Raw genomic sequence first — 23,027 nt, 5'->3', positions numbered from 1 at the left:
TGAGTCCTAAATTTCCTCCTCTGTGTTAATAGCTTCTCTTTTATTATGCTACCCATGCATCTGAGGATAATTTACTTGCTCACTGTAAATCATTATTGTTAAGCAGTATTGTATCGTTGGCTGGTTAATGACACCAGTCCATAAATTCTTTTAAAGGTGTTGTTCTTATCAAATTGTCAAAACAAAATCTTTTTGCTCACAAAATGATTAACATTTTGCTCATCAAATACTTAACAATGCCCCTTTTTATATTTTGAAGCTAGAATTAATTATTCACTGAATATTTGTTCTTTGAACTTTTAAAAAAATTCTCCAAAGTTAATCCCCATCAGGGCTAGGTGTCCTTTTCTTTACTTATTTGTTATGACTCTTTGGGTTTCTAATACAGTTGTTTTTGTTTATTTGATTTAATTACACCTTACCACTTTCCACAAAATTTAATTTGAGGAGGCTCATTCTAGTTATAATTTCTACTTCTAGCTGCATCCACTTTGGCAATACTCACACACACACACACTCATGCATGCACACACTTTATTTCTGATTTTGACCTGGCCCATTAAGTAATATCCAACTAAAAATAACATTCTTCGAAATATTTTTGGTTCTCCTGTATGTTAATTACTGTAGCTCCTCTCCTGATCATATTTACATTTCATTCTTTGTCTAACTAACCAATGATTCTCACTTTGACTAAATTTTCCAAAGAATCAACTATTGTAATTTTGCTTATTTCTGCTTAATTTTATTAATGGTATTTTCCCTATCTGGGACACATTACTCTATTTCTTTTCTCTTCTTCTGTCTTATTAATATAGACATTTAAATTGATAAAATTTCCTTTACACATCAGTTTGACAGCAACCCATGAAAACATAACTATATCACTGCTCTTATTGTTTATGGATTTCTCTCTTGCCTTATACACAATTTTATTTTAACTTTCACCCATCTTTTAATTTTTGTTATGCTAATTTTAATGTACTGTGTTCTGACAATTTGAACCATGACATTTTTTATATTACATACACATATTTTTTGTCCAAAAAAGTTGTATGACCAATATTGCTATAGATTTATGCACATTTAAGAAGAAAATATACATCTATTTCCAAGCATTTAGTTTCTAATGTCAGTTAAATCTTATTTTTGTACTATTCAACTCATTTTTTTGTTAACTCCTTTACATGATCTGTGGTTTTCTAAGAACAGCAGGGTGCAAGCTATAATCACAATCATATATAAACAAACTAAACTATATATTTTATCTAATTCTCGAGCGTCAGTGGATTCTGTAAAGAGCCCTACTGCTACTGAGCACTTCACTGACATATTGTTTTATGTGTTTCATTTATTAAGGGATCTTCCACCTTAAAAGAAAGAAAAGTTGGTTTGGCTAGATACCATAGCAAAGTGTATTAGTTCCATTGGCTTCTGTTTGGTTGGTTGGTTTTGTTTCTTTCCCCCTTAAACTCTTACAGTTCTCCAAAGTCTGAAAAGTAAGATCCAAAGTCATTCTTACTATTAAGTGTTTTAAAATTTTCTCTTTATACCTTGGCATCTTTAAGAGCCTGTCTTTGCAATGACGATTAAACACTTGATAAATTTAACTACCTAGGGATGTTCATGTCAGGCTTCTCATGCATGATGCTCTGGGATTCTTCTAAAAACCTATCTTGAGAAATGTTATCTAAATCAAAAAATGGATATAGAAACCAAAGTCAAAGAAATAAAGACATGAACGAATCCTTACCACTGTTACATGCAGTTTGGATTTCCTTGTATCTTCAATATGCTTCCATTGTTTAGACACTTTTTAGCTTTGGATGTTTTAATTTGGTTGTGCTATGTTCCTCTATCTCCAAGCATCAATGAGTCTTCGCTCTGGAGCATCAATTCTTCTCTTTACAACCTCCAATGAAAGTTTTACAAGCTTCTCTGCTGTATTCGCAAGTTTAGCAATTTTTGGAAATGGATGTATCTTACATTTGTAAAGTCATTCTTCTTCTGTCACTTTCAATGTAGTTAAATCAGCCTTATCATGCCAGCTTCACGTGGTGCTGCTTCTGTAGTTTTCATCACCTAGGCTGTCCTCTCCAATGTAACATTTTAAAATTAGACTGAGATTTGAGATTTGGTTTTGTTTTTTAGATTTTTCCACTCTTTGAAGCTTATCTTACTGGGGGAAAATGGGCATTTCAGGGGCTTTGTTTTTTTGTCGTTATTGTTGGATTTAGTTTAGATGAGGGTCTTTGTGGTGGTATTAGTTAAGGACACTCAGACACTACCTAGTCTTTTAAATACAATTACCTATGATCAACTTTCCTTTCTTGCCAACTCTTATGCACCCATCAACATTCTGATTTTTTAAAAAAATCTGTCTTACCTACATCTTAAATCTACTCTTGAGTAGGAGAGAAATGTGGCTGCAACATCTTTTATTCCGTTAGAGTTGACTTGGCTGGTCTGAGTTCCTTCTTCACTGTTCTATATAGATTCCTCCTGAAGACACACATGTAGCTAAGCCTTTTGAGACAGAGGAGGATGATATTTCCTCAATCAAAAACACTTCTCAGGTTGCTAAAGAACTGGATCTTTTGCAGAGTGCCATATCACCACTCCACAATCACTTGCTGGCCATAAGGGGGAAAACCACATTTCCAAAGGAGGGGTTAAGGCCATCGCCATCCAACCCCCCTGATCAAATGTGACATCACTAAACATGGAGCAGCCAGATTAAGAGAATCCTGATGTGAAGCAATATGAAGCACAGTTGCACAACCTATAAAATATTCTTGCCAAAAACGTAACTTCCATTTATAGGTATACAGAGAAACAAGTTGGTCAAAATCACAAAGAAGCAATCAGATACATCTAGAATGTGGGACTAGATTTATTCAACATGTCAACATGTTTAAAAACAAACAAAACAGAGGGGAGGGGCACTGTTCTAAAGTCAGACTTAAGGGACATAGCAACCAGATGCAGTGTATGGATCTTGACGGATTATGATTTGAACAACACAATCAGAAAACTATATTCTGAGACAGAGACATTTGAATATGCACAGGATACTTAATTTTGTTGAGGAGAATTACTTAATTTTCTTAGCTATGATAATGGTATGATTATGAAAGAAAATGATACTACTTTCTAAAATACATACTGAAGTAATTAGGAGGGAAAGCTCTCATGTCTAGGATTTGCATTAAAATACTTCTGGGGAAAGAAATGAGAGAAGAGGCAGATGAAGCAAGTGTATAAAAAGGTTGATACTACTGAATGTAAGTGAAAAACGGGGGTTTATTAAATTATTCAAATTATTCTCTATCTTTACATACGTTTTTAAATTTTTATCATCAAGAGGTAAACTAAAAAATTTTTCTTTAGAACAAAACTTCTTCCTCTCTAGCTTCCCTTTTCCTCTGTCATTTTTGCATTTCTATAACTTCATTCTTGATTTTACATCTGTATCTTTAGTTCTAAATTGCTCATGAGAGGTTTAAATGTTTCTTCTGAAAAATGAAAGCAGTCTCTTTACACCCTCTCAACCTCCAACTCTTTCCCTTGATTTCTGAAGGTTAAGCATATACTTTTCAAAAGATCTGAAATTTTAGCATCAATAATCGCAATGCAAAAGCGCACTAGAAACAAATTTAACAGAAAATAATGAGAATAGTAGGTTACCACTTTAAGAGACAGAAACTACAAGGATAATGTCTATGTGGCTACTTTAAAATAACAAAACAAAACTTCTGTTTATATATTAGTCTGACAGGATGATTTGATTTGGTATCAACTTGAAAGGCTAATGGAAGACATCAGGAAATAAAAACAGAGAAAACTGTGAAAGAATTTGAAATGGGCATTAAAAGATCATTTGGTATCCTGTCAAATGCATCCTTTGGTATTATCCCAGCCTTTCATGGCTTTAGGGCGATTTTACCACTCTGTAAGTTGTAGAAAACTTAAAACAATGTAAATGATACTTGTCCACAGAAAAGGAAATGAACTATGTCTGGTGAAATGCAACTGATTATCCCCTTATGAATGCGTCAGTTTTGCACCTACTTGTACAGTCATCTGAACTAGTTGTAAGATATTACTGGCTCCCTCATTAATAATAAGTTAAATAAAATCTCAGATGTGGTTCATTTTATATTTGTGTAAGTCATGATTTTACCTTAAAAAATTTTTTTTTTCCTCTAACTCATTTCCTTTCATAAACTGCAATGGAAATTGGAGTCTGACTAACTTTTTAAGTGGTCTAATTAAGTATAAATAACTAAAACTTTGAAGTTAATAGATATAAAAAATTAAGGCCACCTTGACACAGGTCAATTATCCTCTGGAATGATAAAATAATATGGAAAAGTTTTCAAATAAAATTTTATGATCAACCACTCCTAACATATGAGAATCAGGTATTAAGAAATGGCTGTATTTATTCCCAGTAATAACAGAAATATTTATAAAACAACTGCTGGTACATATCAGGATTCTTCTAGGTACTATATATCAAGTAAAACAGCAATTATTTATGCATAAAAATATAATAATTAAGTTCAAAAAAGGAAAAAAGACAGGAAAAAAAATTAAAGCCAAAGAAGCCTCATAATTAGATTAAAAGCTTCCTTTGAAAATAGAAACCAAGACATTTCAAGGAAAAAAAAATCACCTCAATTTTTAAACATATTTTTCTAAAAATATCATTACTTTTCTCCCCTTTCCCTATAAAAGCAATTTTTTTCTAATAGCCCATTCATTTCAGCCTCAAGTAGATACACATCACATGCACCATAATATTTTTTTAAGGTTTTAGACAATGTTACTGTCAGGCTTCCTGGCTTTATATGATTCAGAGGCCAATTCAATTACTGTAGCTGCTATGATATTTGCCTTTTCCTCAACACTCTTCTTGTCAGACAAAATGAAATTCTGCAAGGTGAACAGTGTATGTTTGTGTACATTGGCCAACAACGACATTTCACTTCAATGTTAAACACACTCATATTTTCTACTTATGAGATGTACAATATTAATGATTTATGCATTTACTTTGTCCAATTATAAATGTGTAAGAATGATTTACACATGAGTTAAAATCCCCAGCTTCCTGAAATTTGAAAGAATTTGAAATAAAATGAGATTAAAATGAATGCATTTGTAGTCTGCCACTGATTCTCATGTCTAAAAATTGAATGTAGTAACTTTGAAACTCAAGATTTAAAAAACAGTTTACAAATAAAGCTGATATTGAAAGTTCTAAGAACGTTAAAAAATAAATCTTATTCAAAATTATGATTACAATAACATAACCCCAGACAACTAGTAAGTCCAAATTAATCGTTTTTCCTACATATTCTATTATTCTCCATCCCCTTCCCCCTCACCAAGGAAAGGATGGCATAGAGTTGGTGAGAGAAGAAATAATACAAAATTCAGTATAAATGCTTTCAGTTGTAAGATAAATCTTTCAAGTAAATTTCTACCCTGGGTTATCATACAGTTTCTCTTATTCACACCTATTCATATTGTATAATGATACTTACAGAAGGAAAATTAAATAAGGTCTTTTGAGGACAACGTATGGTATATATATATAAATTTAAAATCTGAACATTGTAACTATAATTTCAAAACTGTCATACTATTAAACATCAACAGGTTGATATAACATCTGTTCTTCAGTTTTTCTCCCAAGTTGTTATGGTAACCGAATATGTGGAACATGTGTTTCCTAAATTTAACTGATTATTTCAAGTAAATAAAATTATAACATATCATATTATTAACTACCAATAATATTATTACTATAACCCTATATTTATCCTTTTCAAATGCTAGTGGATCACAGGATTATATTTAACAAGGCATTTACACATGCTTTATCTCAGAATTCACATTTAAAAAAAAAACAAGGGCATTTTTTTTTCTAATTTGGGGGCGTTTTCTTGATTTAGAAACAAAACAAGAAAGGAACTAGTCTATTTTCTGAACAATATACTATACTAAAATATTCCAAAATTATATGATTGTACTGCTTTGTAGGAGCTGTAGATCACATTCTTTTCAAACATAATTCAGATCCTGTTACTCCTCTCGTCCTCAGCTCAAAACCCTCCAGTGGTGTTCCATCTCTGAGCAAAAGCCAGTCTTTTTTTTTTTTTTTTGCGGGGCTGTAGAGCCTGCACCCTCCACCTTCCCTTGCTTACCCCATCCAATTACACTGATTTCCTTGCTGGTCCTCAAATACCAGGCTCACTACTGCCTCAGGGACTTGTACTTACTATTCCCTCTGCCTGCAAGGTTCTTCCTCCTAGGAAGCTACATGGCTCACTCTTTCACTTATTTCAAGTCTTCATTCAAATACCATCTTCCCAGTGAAACCTCCTCTGACCCAACCCCATTTCTTTTTTCCTTTTTTTAACATCTTTATTGGAGTATAATTGCTTTACAATGGTGTGTTAGTTCCTGCTGTATAACAAAGTGAATCAGCTATATGTATACATATATCCCCATATCTCCTCCCTCTTGCGTCTCCCTCCCACCCTCCCTATCCCACCCCTCTAGGTGGTCACAAAGCACTGAGCTGATCTCCCTGTGCTATGCAGCCGCTTCCCACTAGCTATCTACTTTATATTTGGTAGTGTATATATGTCCATGACACTCTCTCACTTCGTCCCAGCTTACCCTTCCCCCTCCCCATGTCCTCAAGTCCATTCTCTACGTCTCCATTTTTATTCCTGTCCTGCCCCTATGTTCTTCAGAACCTTTTTTTTTTGTTTAGATTCCATATATATGTGTTAGCATACGGTATTTGTTTTTCTCTTTCTGACTTACTTCACTCTGTATGACGGACTCTAGGTCCATCCACCTCACTACAAATAACTCAATTTCGTTTCTTTTTATGGCTGAGTAATATTCCACTGCATATATGTGCCACATCTTCTTTATCCATTCATCTGTCGATGGACACCTAGGTTGCTTCCATGTCCTGGCTATTGTAAATAGTGCTGCAATGAACATTGTGGTACATGACTCTTTTTGAATTATGGTTTTCTCAGGGTATATGCCCAGTAGTGGGATTGCTGGGTCGTATGGTAGTTCTATTTTTAGTTTTTTAAGGAACCTCCATACTGTTCTCCACAGTGGCTGTATTAATTTACATTCCTACCAACAGTGCAAGAGGGTTCCCTTTTCTCCACACCCTCTCCAGCATTTATTGTTTGTAGATTTTTTTTTTTAATTATTAGCACCTTTAATTATTCATTCATTTATTTATTTATTTATTTATTTTTTGGCTGTGTTGGGTCTTCGTTTCTGTGCGAGGGCTTCCTCTAGTTGCGGCAAGTGGGGGCCACTCTTCATCGCGGTGCGCGGGCCTCTCACTATCGCGGCCTCTCTTGTTGCGGAGCATGGGCTCCAGATGCGCAGGCTCAGTAGTTGTGGCTCACGGGCCTAGTTGCTCCGCGGCATGTGGGATTTTCCCAGACCAGGGCTCGAACCCGTGTCCCCTGCATTAGCAGGCAGATTCTCAACACTGTGTCACCAAGGAAGCCCCTGTTTGTAGATTTTTTGATGATGGCCATTCTGACCAGTGTGAGGTGATACCTCATTGTAGTTTTGATTTGCATTTCTCTAATGATTAGTGATGTTGAGCATCCTTTCATGTGTTTGTTGGCAGTCTGTATACCTTTCATGTGTTTGTTGGCAATCTGTGTATCTTCCTTGGAGAAATGTCTAGTTAGGTCCTCTGCCCATTTTTGGATTGGGTTGTCTGTTTTTTGGATATTGAGCTGCATGAGCTGCTTGTATATTTTGGAGATTAATCCTTTGTCAGTTGCTTCATTTGCAAATATTTTCTCCCATTCTGAGGGTTGTCTTTTTGTCTTGTTTATGGTTTCCTTGCTGTGCAAAAGCTTTTAAGTTTCATTAGGTCCCATTTGTTTATTTTTGTTTTTATTTCCATTTCTCTAGGAGCTGGGTCAAAAAGGATCTTGCTGTGATTTATGTCACAGAGTGTTCTGCCTATGTTTTCCTCTAAGAGTTTTATAGTGTCTGGCCTTACATTTAGGTCTTTAATCCATTTTGAGTTTATTCTTGTGTAAGGTGTTAGGGAGTGTCCTAATTTGATTCTTTTACATGTAGCTGTCCAGTTTTCCCAGCACCACTTACTGAAGAGGCTGTCTTTTCTCCATTGTATATCCTTGCCTCCTTTATCAAAGATAAGGTGACCATATGTGCATGGGTTTATCTCTGGGCTTTTTATCCTGTTCCATTGATCTATATTTCTGTTTTTGTGCCAGTATCATACTGTCTTGATCACTGTAGCTCTGTAGTATAGTCTGAAGTCAGGGAGCCTGATTCCTCCAGCTCTGTTTTTCCCAACCCCATTTCAAACAGCTCTTCCAGCACCATGACCACCTCTGCTCACACATTACCTATCTTCTATGGAATGTACTGTGTCCTCCCCAAATTCATATGTTGAAGCTCTAATTCCCAATGTGATAGTATTTAGAGATGGGGCCTTGGGGAGGTAACGTTTAGATGAGGTCATGAGGGTGTGGCCCTCATGATGGAATAGTGCCCTTATAAAAAGAAAAGACACTAGTGCAATCACTGTCTCCACCAAGTGGGACACAGGGAGAAGGCAGCTAGCTGTCTGAAAGCCACGAAGAGAGACCTCACCAGAAACTGAATCGACCATAACCTTATTATTGGACTTCCAGCCCTTAGAATTGAGAAAAAGTGAATTTCTGTTGCTTAAGCCAGAACCCTGACCTTGTACTTCTAGCCTTCAAGCCTGTGAAGAAATGAATTTCTGTTGCTTAAGCTACCCAGTCTATGGTATTTTGTTATGGCAGCCCAAGATAATACACTATTCCTCCTTCTTTATTTTCCTCCCTAACACTTATTACTGACTAACATACAATATATTGGTGATTTATTCTGTACATTACTAATTTATTCTATTCATTGTCTGTCACCCTTTACTACAGAATAAGCTTCCTGAAGGCAGGGTTTTTTGTCTATTTTGTCACTGAACCTACAATTCCTACAATCTGGCACAAAACAAGTAATCAATAAATATTTGTTGAATGCATAAAATACAGATTTAAAACATCTTAAATGTTGATATGGTACGGTAAGAAATAATACACTTCTGTGATGATATTCAAGGAAAACATTAAAAAATAAAAATATGCAATCTTTAATAAGTTAAATTAAAAAAAAAATCAAAGTTACCAAGATTTGTATTCTCAGAGGACCAAAGAATCTTTCCTGATTTTCTTGATCTTTTCTCCTCCTATGAACCTCATCTACTACAGGCTCTGTCTTCCTCTTACCAATTAAATGTGGAATCCACCTAATACTGCTAACTGTCTAGGATCATTTTCTTTGCTTATTTCCTAAGTGAACTCGCTCTCACTGCTTCAACTATCACCTTTTTTTGGTGACTTTGAAATCCTCATCTCTGGCCTAGACATCTCTGTACTATGGTGCTAGATTCCCAACTGCCTTAGAGGTATACATTACTTCAGGCATACTGTCAGGAATGTCAAAGGACATGAGCTTTAGGTAGAATATAACATTGTCCTCACTTAAGTAGGAAAAAACCTTAGATAAAATCTAACCCAAAATAGGTAGTCTTTAGTAGTATACAGACTCACATAATTCTATATATTGCCTGAGGAATCACTTTCTTCCATTACAGAAATTAGACCTATGATAGTAGGGAATTCCAATCTCTGAATTATGACTATGTGTTCTAATTAACAATATACTCGCGCCTTAACTATCAGTTTCACTTCAACCACTGAATTATTCCCAATATTGTAGTAGAGTTTTATTACTTTCAAATTGAATTTAATCACTTGGGGGGAAAATACAAGAAATTATATGAGTTTTTCAAATTAAGTTTCTGAACTAGCATAGTTTATTTTTAGAAGAAATATATCTCTCAATTTTTTTCTTTGCCATTGGCTTCCAAATAACATATCAGTTTCTCCAACCATTTTTCTTCATACTCACTAATCGATTCATTATTATTTTAAAGACTTTTCAAAGCACATTTATTACTTCTTTAAAGATCCTCGGTGCTTTGTGACCACCTAGAGGGGTGGGATAGGGAGGGTGGGAGGGAGGGAGATGCAAGAGGGAAGAGATATGGCAACATATGTATATGTGTAACTGATTCACTTTGTTGTAAAGCAGAAGCTAGCACACCATTGTAAAGCAATTATACTTCAATAAAGATGTTTAAAAAAAAAAAAAAAAAGATCCTTAGTTATCTGATGATGAAATGAAAACTTGGAATTTAGGACAGGCATCACATAAGAGTTGGGTAGAACTTATTATCCATTTTAAGCGAACCATATATTTTTAGAATTTCCTTAAGCAAAAATAAAAAAGAAAGGAAATTCTAAGAGAAAACCATGTGGTTATTATGGCTTTAGAGATAGGTTAAGCCTCCCAGGGTAGTATGAGGTCCCTGGGTGTTGGATGGCACTAAGAAGACTCTCAGAGTCAGTGCTCTTCAATACAAACCAGTTACTAATGAAACATGTATTGTCCCAGTCCTATGTTGTCTTTTAAGACGAATAATTACTACACATTATATCAAGTAAATTTCACTGCTGTTTCTTTCTCACATATTTTTTCTTCAAATTAAGAGTATAAGTGAAATATATTTAGGATAGGTCTCAAGAAGCTATGTCTGGCTGTCCCCAGTGTTCATAAAAGGCACAAAGTATGCTCAAAATATCAACAAATCTTGTCATCATTCCTTTCAAAATAAATCCAAAATCTGACCACTTCTCTCCCTCTCTTCTGCCTCCATAATCTCTTACCAGGATTATTGCAAGAGCCTATTAAATAGTCTTCCTGATTCCATCCTTGCCCCACTACAGCCCACACAGGAGTTCCAGCGATCACTATAAAACACTTGAGTCAGATCAAGTCCCTCCTCTGCTCAAAACCCTCTCTTAGCTTCCCATATCACTTGAAATAAGAGTCAAGTTCTTACAATGGTTTAGACGACCCTTCACCGCCTGGCCCCCGTACACCTCAATCATTCTCCCCTCCCTTACTACATTCAGCCCCAATGTCTTCCTTGCTATTCCCTGAACACACCAAGCATACTTTCACTTCAGGTCCTGTGATTTGCTGCTTCCTCAGCCTAAAAGATTCTCCTTCCACATACCCACAGGACTTGCTCCCCTGCTTCTTTCCAGATTCTGCTTAGTGAGGTCTTCCTTGACAAACGAACAATGACTAGTACACATTCTCTGCTTCCCAGCCTTCTCTCCTACCTTTAACCTGCTTTGTTTTTCTGCAACGTGCTTATCGCTGCTTGACATACTGTATGTATGTTTGTTTGCTTGTTTATTGTTTGCATTACCTAACTAGAATGTTAGCTCCAAGAAAACAGAGACTGTTTTGTTCCTTGCTCATTCCCCAGCAATAGAACACAGAATGGTAGATTAGCAATGAACATGAATAAATATTCACGAATGAATTAATGAATCTTACGGTAGTTTCTTATCCCAAATGAGATGCAGGCTATTCTTCCTTCAAAATGTATACCACTGTATTTCTACTTTTCTTATGATAATTCATATTCTTTACTATATTAAGAATCATTTTGTACTTATCTTAGCATCTGCAAATATCAAGACCATGTATTATTTCTTTTGTATCTTTCTTATAATAGGTAGTCAATGTTTGTTCATCTGAATTTGAAGACATGTTTAAAGATAGTTTTATAATACATCTGTATTTGTTGTGTTATCCTTTAGCAAATAAGCCCAAAACCAATTCTTAAATTGGTAAAGAATATTCCGCTTTTATAACCAACCAGCAAATTTAATGCAAGTGAGACAGAAGAGAGCATGTAGCCTGGTTTAAAGATGTCTGACATTCATTTTGTACCTATGTGGAAAGCACAGAAAACATTCTGAATGATGTTAAATCAAAAGGTTTTTAGAAGATAGTGAATACTACTTGGGAGAAAGCTGCTTCAGCTTGATCCATTAATGAATTCTACAAAAAAAACGAGAAAAAGAAGAGCACATGGCACATGCTTTATTCTATCTTTTAAAAGAACTAACCAGAAAGCAAACTAATAACGAAGGATTTTTTTTTTTCCCTAAGAAAACAAATTCCAGTGTCACTACTGGAATTAACATCCAGTCGACCCAAAATTTTTGCACAACTCATTAACTGGTATGTTTAATGATAAGCTTAAATCACTAAGAAAAGATTATGATCAGTATGATGAAAAATATGCCATGAGTTTTAGACTTTCACCAAATTTTTTTAAAATTAAAAAGTATGATACTAAAAAGGGTAAAGCTTCACCATCAAGAAAAGTCAACTATACACACCAATTTATTCACTAAGACTTGCGGACTAGCAGGATTTTACTTTTCAGTCAAATCTTTTGAAAACTGATGGTAATCAAAATAGCTGATTATTTATTCTATCTTTTAAAATAAATAACCAGAAAGCAAACTAATACAAAGGATTTTTTTTTCTAGTGCTCTTTTTCTAAGCACAAGAAGTAAAGTATTAAAAATAAATGATACAGTAAAAATAATGTCTTGCCTTATGCAGTGTTAGCTTACCTGAGGTATGAGTCTATCCAAGTGCTCAGCTCGATTTCCATGAGAAGGGTGTGTAGATAACCATTCTGGCAACTTGGGAAGACCATGGAGGCTTTCTGCAAATTCCATCTGTTGCCAAAACACTGAACTGGCTCTGACGTCCACACAAGCCTAAAATCAAAATTAATAAAAGCACAAAGTAAGCTTACTTATGAGGACATTATTTTAAATTTACCTTTATGTCATTACATGTTTTAAAAATATTTTCCATTATCATTTTAATAAAAGTAGAATATGTTCATTGCTTTAAAAAAAAAAAAAAAACTCAACCAATATGGTATTATAGAACTCAAAAAGAATCTTCCTCCCTTGCCCTTCCCCCTACACAGCATTCACAATAATCCCACTCCCAAAGATAACCCACTATTTTCATTCAGTATGATGGATATTAAGAACATGTATCAAGGGCAAAAATCTTCCACACGAATTAAAAAAATTTAGGTTTCATATAAAGATTTTAAAATCTGTTATTAAACTGTACTAAAGAAATTTTACTCTTCATCTATACCACTGGAATAATTAGGAAAAGACCTCAAATAAATATAAAGAAAAGACAGTTTTGCCCATTTTTGAATCAGGATTTTGTTGTTGTTGAGTTTTAGAAGTTCTCTATATATTCAGATATTAATCCCTTATCAGATATATGATTTGCAAATATTTCCTCCCATTCTGTGAGTCGTCTCTTTTTATTCTGTGGCTGGTGTCTTTTGAGGCAATTTTTTTTTTTTTTTTCATGAAGTCCAATTTGTCCACTTTTTCTTTGGTCAACTGCACCTTTGGAGTCACAGTTAGGAAATCATTACCAAAACCAACGTTGTGAAGCTTCTGCCCTATGCTTTTTTCTAACAGTCTTATTGTTTTGGGTCTTACACTCAGGTCCTTAAAAAATTTTGAGTTAGTTTCTGTATATGGTGTTATGGTGTTATGTAAGGGTCCAGATTCACTCTTTTGTATGTGGATATCCTGCTTTCCCAAGCATTATTTCCTGAAAAGACTGTCCTTTACCCATTTTCCACCCACGACAAAAAAATGATTTGACCATATGTGTGAGGGTTTATTTCTGGGCTACCTATTCTATACTATTAGTCTATATGCCTTTCATGCTAATACCACATTGTTTTGATTACTGCAAATTTGTAGTTAGTTTTGAAATTGGGATGTGTGAGTCTTCTAAGTTTTGTTCTTTGAAAAAGATTGTTTTGGCTATTCAGGTCCCTTAAGATTGCATATGAACTTTAGGATGGGGTTTTCTATTTCTGCAAAAAAGAAGTCATTGGAATTTTGATAGGGATTACATTGAATTTGTAGATTGGTTTGGGTACTGACATTTTAACAATATTAAGTTTACAATCCATAAACACAGGATGTTTTTCCATTCATTTATGTCTTCTTTAAGTTGTTTCAGAAATGTTTTGTAGTTTTCACTGTACGAGCCTGTCACCTCCTTAGTTAATTCCCAAGTCTTTTATTCTTGTGGACGCTACTGTAAATGGAATTATTTTTGTAGTTTCCTTTTCAGATTGTTCACTGTTCATGTACAGAAATACAACTGATTTTTGTGTGCTGACTTTATATTCCGCTACTTTGCTAAATTCGTTTATTAGTTTAAACAACTTTTTTTGTAGAGTCTTCAGGATTTTCTACATACATGATCATATCATCTGCAAACAGAGATAATTTTACTTCTTCCTTTAAAATTTGGATGCTTTTTATTTCTTTTTCTTGCTGACTAGAAACTTCCAGTACTTTGTTGAATAGAAGTGAAAGTGCGTATCCTTGCCTTGTTCACTATCTTAAAGGAAAAGCTTTCAGTCTTTGCTGCTGTGGGCTTTTCATATATAGTTTTTATTGCAGTGATGGAGTTTTCTTCTTACCTCTATTTTGTTGCATGTTCCTTATCATGAAAGAGTGTTGAATTTTGCCAAATTCTTTTTCTGTATCAATTAAGATAATCATGTGACTTTTTTCCTTCATTTTGTTGATACAGCATATCACTTTGATTAATTTTTATATGTTGAACCATTCTTGCATTCCAGGGATAAATCTCATTTGGCCATGGTGTATAATCCTTTTAATAGGCAGCTGAATTACATTTGCTAGTATTCTGTTGAGAATTTTTACATCAATGTTCTTAAGGGATATTGGTCAGTAGCTTTCTTTTCTTGTAGTGTCTTTGTCTGGATTTGGTATTAGGATTACACTGGTTTCACAGAATGAGTTAGGAAGTGTTCCCTCCTCTTCAGTCTTATGGGAAAGTTTGAGAAGGGCTGGTATTAATTCTTCTTTATATGCTTGGTAGAATTCATCGGTGATGCTGTCAGATCCAGAACTTTGCTCTGCTGGAAGATTTTGATTACTGATTCTCAATCTAATTACTAGTCACCCTTACTACTGCTTTTACTGTGTCCTATAACTTTTGGTATATTATGTTTTCATTTTCATTCATCTCTAGTATTTATTAACTTCCCTTGTGATTTCTTCTTTAAATTCATTGGTTGTTTAAAAGTATATTGTTTAGTGGAGGTTAAATAATATGTTACTAAACAACCAATGGATCACTGAAGAAATCAAAGAGGAAATCAAAAAATACCTGGAGACAAATGAAAATGAAAACACGATGATCCAAAACCTATGGGACACAGCAAAAGCAGCTCTAAAAGGGAAGTTTATAGTGATACACTCTTACCTCAGGAAACAAGAAAAGTCTCAAATAAACAACCTAACCTTACATCTAAAGAAACTAGAGAAAGAAGAATAAACAAAACCTAAAGTTAATGGAAAACTGATGAATTCATAAAAGTGCTAACAAAAGATCAAGATGAAAAAAACATTAATTACATGGGACTGAGTGAACTGATGAGGATGATTATAATTTTTGTGACTTTCTGTTTGGAAAAAAAAAAAAAAGAGAGACTGTCAAACGTTAAATAAATAAATAAATAAATTTGAATTCTAAAAAAAAAAACAAAACAAAAAACCCAAAGTTAGTAGAAGGGAAGAAATCGTAAAGATCAGAGCAGAAATAAATAAAGTAGAGACTAAAAAAAAATTAGAAAAGATCAATGAAACTAAGAACTGGTTCTTTGAAAAGATGAACAAAATTGATAAACCTTTAGCCAGACTCATCAAGAAAAAAAGGGAGAGGACTCAAATCAATAAAATTACAAATGAAAAAGGAGAAATTACAACTGACACCGCAGAAATACAAGGGATCATAAGAGACTACTACAAGCAACTATATGCCAATAAAATGGACAACCTGGAAGAAATGGACAAATTCTTGCAAAGGTACAACTTTCCAAGACTGAACCAGGAAGAATTAGAAAATATAAACAGACCAATCACAAGTAATGAAATTGAAACTGTAATTAAAGATCTTCCAACAAACAAAAGTGCAGGACCAGATGGCTTCACAGGTGAATTCTATCAAACAATTAGAGAAGAGCTAACACCTATCCTTCTCAAACTCTTCCAAAAAATTGCAGAGGGAGGAGCACTCCCAAGCTCATTCTACGAGGCCACCACACCCTGATACCAAAACCAAAGATATCACAAAGAAAGAAAATTACAGACCAATATCACTGATGAACATAGACACAAAAATCCACAACAGAATACTAGCAAACTGAACCCAACAGTACATTAAAAGTATCATACACCATGATCAAGTGGGATTTATCCCAGGGATGCAAGGATTTTTCAATATCCACAAATCAATCAATGTGATACAACACATCAACAAATTGGAGAATAAAAACCATATGATCCCAACAGACACATGAAAGAATGCTCAACATCATTAATCATTAGAGAAATGCAAATCAAAACTACAATGAGATACCGTCTCACACCGGTCAGAATGGCCATCATCAAAAAATCTACAAACAATAAATGCTGGAGAGGGTGTGGAGAAAAGGGAACCCTCTTGCACTGTTGGTGGGAATGTAAATTGATACAGCCACTATGGAGAACAATATGGAGGTTCCTTAAAAAACTAAAAATAGAACTACCATACGACCCAGCAATCCCACTACTGGGCATATACCCTGAGAAAACCATAATTCAAAAAGTCATGTACCAAAATGTTCACTGCAGCTCTATTTACAATAGCCAGGACATGGAAGCAATCGAAGTGTCCATCAACAGATGAATGGATAAAGAAGATGTGGCACATATATATAATGGAATATTACTCAGCCATAAAAAGGAATGAAACTGAGTTATTTGTAGTGAGGTGGATGGACCTAGAGACTGTCATACAGAGTGAAGTAAGTCAGAAAGAGAAAAACAAATACCGTATGCTAACACATATATATGGAATCTAAAAAAAAAGGTCATGAAGAACCTAGGGGCAAGATGGGAATAAAGATGCAGACCTACTAGAGAATGGACTTGAGGATACGGGGAGGGGGAAGGGTAAGCTGGGACAAAGTGAGAGAGTGGCATGGACATATATACACTACCAAAGGTAAAATAGATAGCTAGTGGGAAGCAGCCGCATAGCACAGGGAGATCAGCTCGGTGCTTTGTGACCACCTAGAGGGGTGGGATAGGGAGGGTGGGAGGGAGGGAGATGCCACAGGGAAGAGATATGGGGACATATGTATATGTATAACTGATTCACTTTGTTATAAAGCAGAAACTAACACACCATTGTAAAGCAATTATACTCCAATAAAGATGTTAAAAAAAAAACCCATATGATCATCTCAATAGATGCAGAAAATCTTTTGATAAAATTCACCCATTTATGATAAAAACTCTCCAGAAAGTGGGCATAGAGGGAACATACCTCAACGTAATAAAGGCCATATATGACAAACCCACAGCTAACATTATACTCAATGGTAAAAAGTTGAAAGCATTTCCTCTAAGATCAGGAACAGGACACGGATGTCCATTCTTGCCACTTTTATTCAACAGAGTTTTGGAAGTCCTAGCCGTGGCAATCAGAGAAGAAAAAGAAATAAAAGGAATCCAAATTGGAAAAGAAGAAGTAAAACTGTCACTGTTTGCAGATGACATACTATACTTAGAAAATCCTAATCATGCCACCAGAAAACTACTAGAGCTCATCAATGAATTCAGTAAAGTTGTGGGACACAAGATTAATATATAGAAATTGGTTGCATTTCTATACACTAACAATGAGCTATCAGAAAGAGAAATTAAGGAAACAATCCCATTTACCATCGCACCAAAAAGAATAAAAACCTAGGAATAAACCTACCTAAGGAGGCAAAAAACCTGTACTTGGAAACCTCTAAGACACTGATATAAGTAACTGAAGATGACACAAACAGATGGAAAGATATACCTATTTTCTTGGATTGGAAGAATCAATATTGTTAAAATGACAATACTATCCAAGGCAATCAACAGATTCCATGCAATCCCTATCAAATTACCAATGGCATTTTTCACAGAACTAGACAAATAATTTTAAAATTTGTATGGAAACAAAAGAGCCCAAATAGCCAAAACAATCTTGAGAAGGAAGAACAGAGCTGGAGGAATCACACTTCCTGACTTCAAACTATACTACAAAGCTACAGTAATCAAAAACAGACATATAGATGAATGGAACAGGATAGAGAGCCCAGAAATAAATGCATGCATTTATGGTCAATTAATCTACGACAAAGGAGGCAAGAATATAAAATGGAGGAAAAACAATCTCTTCAATAAGTGGTGCTGGGAAAACTGGACAGCTACATGTAAAAGAATGAAATTAAAACATTCTCTAGGGGATTCCTGGTGGTCCAGCGGTTAGGGCTCGGCACTTTCACTACCATGACCCAAGTGCAATCCCTGGTGGGGGAACTAAGATCCCGCAAGCCGAGTGGCGTGGTAAAAGAAAAACAAACAAGCAAACAAGCCAAAAAAAGTCCCCATTCTCTAACACCATATACAAAAACTCAAAATGGATTTAAGACTTAAATGTAAGACCAGATACTATAAAACTCCTAGAGAAAAACATAGGCAGAACACTCTTTGACAGAAATCACAGCTATATCTTTTTGGATCTGTGTCCTAAAGTAAATAAAAGCAACAGTAAACAAATGGGGCATAATTAAACTTAAAAGCTTTTGCACAGCAAAGGAAACAATTGGCAAAACAAAAAGACAATCTACTGAATGGGAGAAAATATTTGCAAATGATATGACTGATAAGGGATTAATATCCAACATATATAAACAGCTCATACAACTCAATATCAAAAAATCAAACAACCTGATTAAAAAACGGGCAGAAGAACTGAGTACATTTTTCCAAAGAGGAAATGTAGATGGCCAGCAAGCACATAAAAAGATACTCAACATCACTAATCATCAGGGATATGCAAATCAAACCCACAATGAGTTATGACGTCACACCTGTCAGAACAGCTATAATCAAAAAGAACACAAATAACAAATGTTGGTGGAGAAAAGGGAACACTCCTACACTGTTGGTGGGAATGTAAATTGGTGCGGCCACTGTGGAAAACCTCTGCGTGGCGGTTTCTCAAAAAACTAAATATAGAACTACCATATGACTCAGCAATTCCACTCCTGGGTATATATCCGAAAAAAAAAAACCCACTAATTCAAAAAGATACATGCACCCCAATGTTCATAGCAGCATTATTTACAATTGCCAAGATATGGAAACAACCTAAGTGTCCATCAACAGATGAATGGATAAAGAAGATGTGGTACATTTATATAATGGAATACTACTCAGACATAAAAACGAATGAAATAATGCCATTTGCAGCAACACAGAGGCAATCAGACATTATCATACTAAGTGAAGTAAGTCAGAAAGAGAAAGACAAATATCATATGATATCACTCATATGTGGAATATAAAATATGACACAAATGAACCTATCTATGAAACAAAAACAGAATCACAGATATAGAGAACAGACTGGTGGTTGACAAGGGGGAGGGGGTTGTGGGAGGAATGGAGTGGGAGGTTGGGGTTAGCTGATGCAAGCTTTTATATATAAAATGGATAACAACAAGGTCCTACTGTATAGCACAGAGAACTATTCTCAATATCCTATGATAAACCATAATGGAAAAGAATACAAAAAAAGAATGTATATATATGTATAACTGAATCACTTTGCTGTACAGCAGTAATTAACACAACACTGTAAATCAACTACACTTTAATTTTAAAATAAATAAATAAATGCATTAGTCTCCTAATTACATTAAAAAAAACAAGATTTGAAGTTACAAACCAAGGTTACAGTAATACTAACTTTTATACTAATAGCTGTTTTTTTCCTTTAAATATATGTCTCTTAAATCGTGTAGAAAACAAACAAAAAGTACAGTTACAAACCACTGTTACAATAATACTTTTACAACTGCCCATGTTTTTACCTTTATTAAGATCTTTATTTCTCCATACAGCTTTTGTTCTGTTTTATTCTGGTTTTTTGTTTGCTTTTTTGGCCATGCAGCATGTGGGATGTTAGTTCTCCAACCAGGGATCAAACCCGCGCCCCCTGCCCTGGAAGCGCGGAGTCTTAACCACTGGACCACCAAGGAAGTCCCTTCATACATCTATGAGTAACTATCTAGTATCCATTCATTTCACCTTGCAGGACTCCCTTGTACATTTCCTACAGGGCAAGTCTAGTGGTCACAAACTCCCTCAACTTTTGTTTAACTGGGAATGTCTTCATTTCTCCCTCATTTTTGAAGAACAGTTTTGCAGGATATAGGATTCTTGGTTGACAGGTTTTTTTTCTTTTAGCACTTTGAACATACTGAGCCCTGTCTTCTGGTATCCATAATTTCTGGTGAGAAATCTGCTGAAAATCTTATAAAGGCTCCCCTGAATGTGATGATTTGCTTCTGTCTTGCTGTTTTCAAGATCTGCTCTTTGTCTTTGCCTTTTTAAAGTTTGATTATAATGTTCCTCAATGTGGGTCTCCCTGTTCATCTTCCTTGGAGTTCAATGAGCTTCCTCGATGTTTATGTTTATGTCTTTCTTCATTTTAGGTAAGTTTTCAGCCATTATTTCTTCAAATATTCTCTCTGCCCCTTTCTCTCTCTCTTCTCCTTCTGGGATTCCCACAATGTGTATGTTGTCCACTTGATGGTTCCCACAAGTCCCTTAGGCTCTGTCTGCTTTCCTTCAATCTTTTTTCTTTCTGTTCCTCAGCCTTAATAATTTCTATTGTCTTATCTTCAAAGTTCACTGATTCTTCTGCCTGTTCAAATCTGCCTTTGAATCTGTCTTGTGAATTTTATATTTCCATTACTGTATTTTTCAGCTCCAGAATTCCTTGTTGGCTTCTTTTTAGGTTTTCTATCTCTATATGGATATTTCCATTTTGCTGATAATCACTTTCTTGACTTCCTCCACACCTTCCTTTAGTTCTCTGAGCATCTTTAGGACAATTATTTTAAAGTATTTGTCTAGTATACCTGCCATTAGGTTTTCTTAAGGGACAGTTTCTGTGGATTTACTATTTTACTTTGAATGGGCCATACTTTCCTGTTTCTTTGTATATCTTGTGCTTTTTGGTGAACACTGGACATTTGAATCTAATAATGTGGTAACTCTGGAAATCAGATTCTACCCCTTCCTTAGGGTTTGCTGGGTTTTTTGTTGTTTTGTTACTGTTTGTTTGTTTGTTTTGCTGTAGGCTGTCTCTGTGCTGAGGATCAGCCTGAGGTGTAAATTTAATGTCTTCTCAGGTTTTTTCTAGCATGTGTGGTCACTTTCTAAATCTCCCCATGTATGTACTCGTTTTTAAATGCCCCAGTCTTTAGTGTCTGGCTCCCAAAAGAAAAAATAAAAAGGGAAAAAAGGAAAGGGGGGAAGGGCACTGGACACTTAAATCCCCTGAAAGTCACTTCAGCCAGGAGGGGAGGGGCTTGCAATAATGGAGGGAGGTGCAACAATAATGGCTATCTACCTCTTTGCATCTGTGTGATCAAAAGCAGCATTCAGTGATCAGAGCACAGACCCCTGATATTTGGAGGACAGGGTCCTTTTTGGTCAGCTTCTCCCTAGGGAGCGAAAGAGTTAGACCACACTTCCAATGTTCCAACTTTTCCATGGCTGCCCAAAGACTGGCTTCTGTCTCACCTGACTCAGAGCACTAACAAGACCCAGCATACACTAGATGCCTGGTAACCAGTGAGAACCAAAATGAACTAGTGTGAACTAGCACACAAGCAGTCACCACAGCCCCTCCCCCCAGCTCAACACAGAGTGAGCAGGCAAAAAAAAAAAAAGTCCCAGCTCCCAGCTTCTCCTTCCTGGCTCTCCTCCCTGGGGATAGGAGGTGAAACCCATATCTAATGTTCCTACATTTCTGGGAGCTGCCAGAGGGACTAGCGACTGTCACACCTATCTCAGAGCACTGACAGGCTCTGGAATACTTTAGATGCCTGGGGAGCACTAAGACCAAACACAGAGGTTTGGACTAGCCTGAATGTTTGAGAAGTTTCCCAAAGTCTTTGGCTGGGCCGATTGGTAAGGATCTTCTCCTGTACAAGGCCAGTCTGTGAAGACTGGAAGAAGTGGTTGTTTTTTCCACTGTGAAGATACCAATACAAAACATCAAGAAAAATGAAGAAACAGGGAAATAAGCCCCAAAAGAACAAGTTAAATCTCCAGAAACCAACCCTAATGAAACAGATACATGATTTACCTGACAGAAAATTCAAACTGACCATCATAAAATTGCTCATCCAGATCAGGAGAAATGCATGAACTGCAACCAAGAGATAGAAAATATTAGAGTACCAAACAGAAATCTTGGAGCCGAAGAACACTATAAATAACTGAAGAATTCACTAGAGGGGTTCAACATCAGGCTAGATCCAGAAAGGATCAGTGAACTCGAAGACAAGTCATTAGAAATCATCTAGTCAGAGAAGAGAACAAATAATAAAAGAGTGAAGAAAGCTTAAGGAATTTATGGGATATTATCCAGCAGCAGACCAATATATACATTATAGGAGTCCCAGAAGGAGAGAGAGAAAAATGGGACAGAAAGCTTATTTGAAAAAATAATAGCTGAAAACTTCCCACTTCCAGAGAAAAAAATAGATATCCAGATTCAGGAAGCCAAACACACTCTAGAAAAGATGAACTCCAAGAAATCAACACCTAGACACATTATATACCAACTTGTCAAAAGTCAAAGACAAAGAGATAAGTTTGAAAGCAGAAAGAGAAAGGTGAATCAATATGTAAAAGGGCACCCCATAAGACTGTCAGTGGCTTTATTCAGCACACATATTGCAGGCTAAAGGGAGTGGGGTTATATATTCAAAGTGCTGAAAGAAAAGAAATGCCAATGAAGAATACTATAGCAAAACTGTCCTTCAAAAATGA

General features: G+C 35.5%; 1 protein-coding gene across 2 annotated transcripts in view; it reads right to left on the bottom strand.

Annotated features, from left to right (window-relative positions):
* The window catches only part of OMA1 (OMA1 zinc metallopeptidase), an 80,427-nt gene that overhangs the window by 6,374 nt on the left and 51,026 nt on the right, over positions 1-23,027 (bottom strand). For both annotated transcript variants that reach the window (XM_061186524.1, XM_061186523.1), the window contains exon 8: positions 12,630-12,779. In XM_061186524.1, the coding sequence (XP_061042507.1) occupies positions 12,630-12,779 (150 nt within the window). The remainder of the gene's footprint in view (positions 1-12,629; positions 12,780-23,027) is intronic.

Source organism: Eubalaena glacialis, chromosome 3, assembly GCF_028564815.1.
Source record: "Eubalaena glacialis isolate mEubGla1 chromosome 3, mEubGla1.1.hap2.+ XY, whole genome shotgun sequence".
NCBI classification, from domain to species: Eukaryota; Metazoa; Chordata; class Mammalia; order Artiodactyla; family Balaenidae; genus Eubalaena; species Eubalaena glacialis.
Note: the sequence above shows the minus strand (reverse complement) of the source record. Positions and strands in the feature narration are given on the sequence as shown.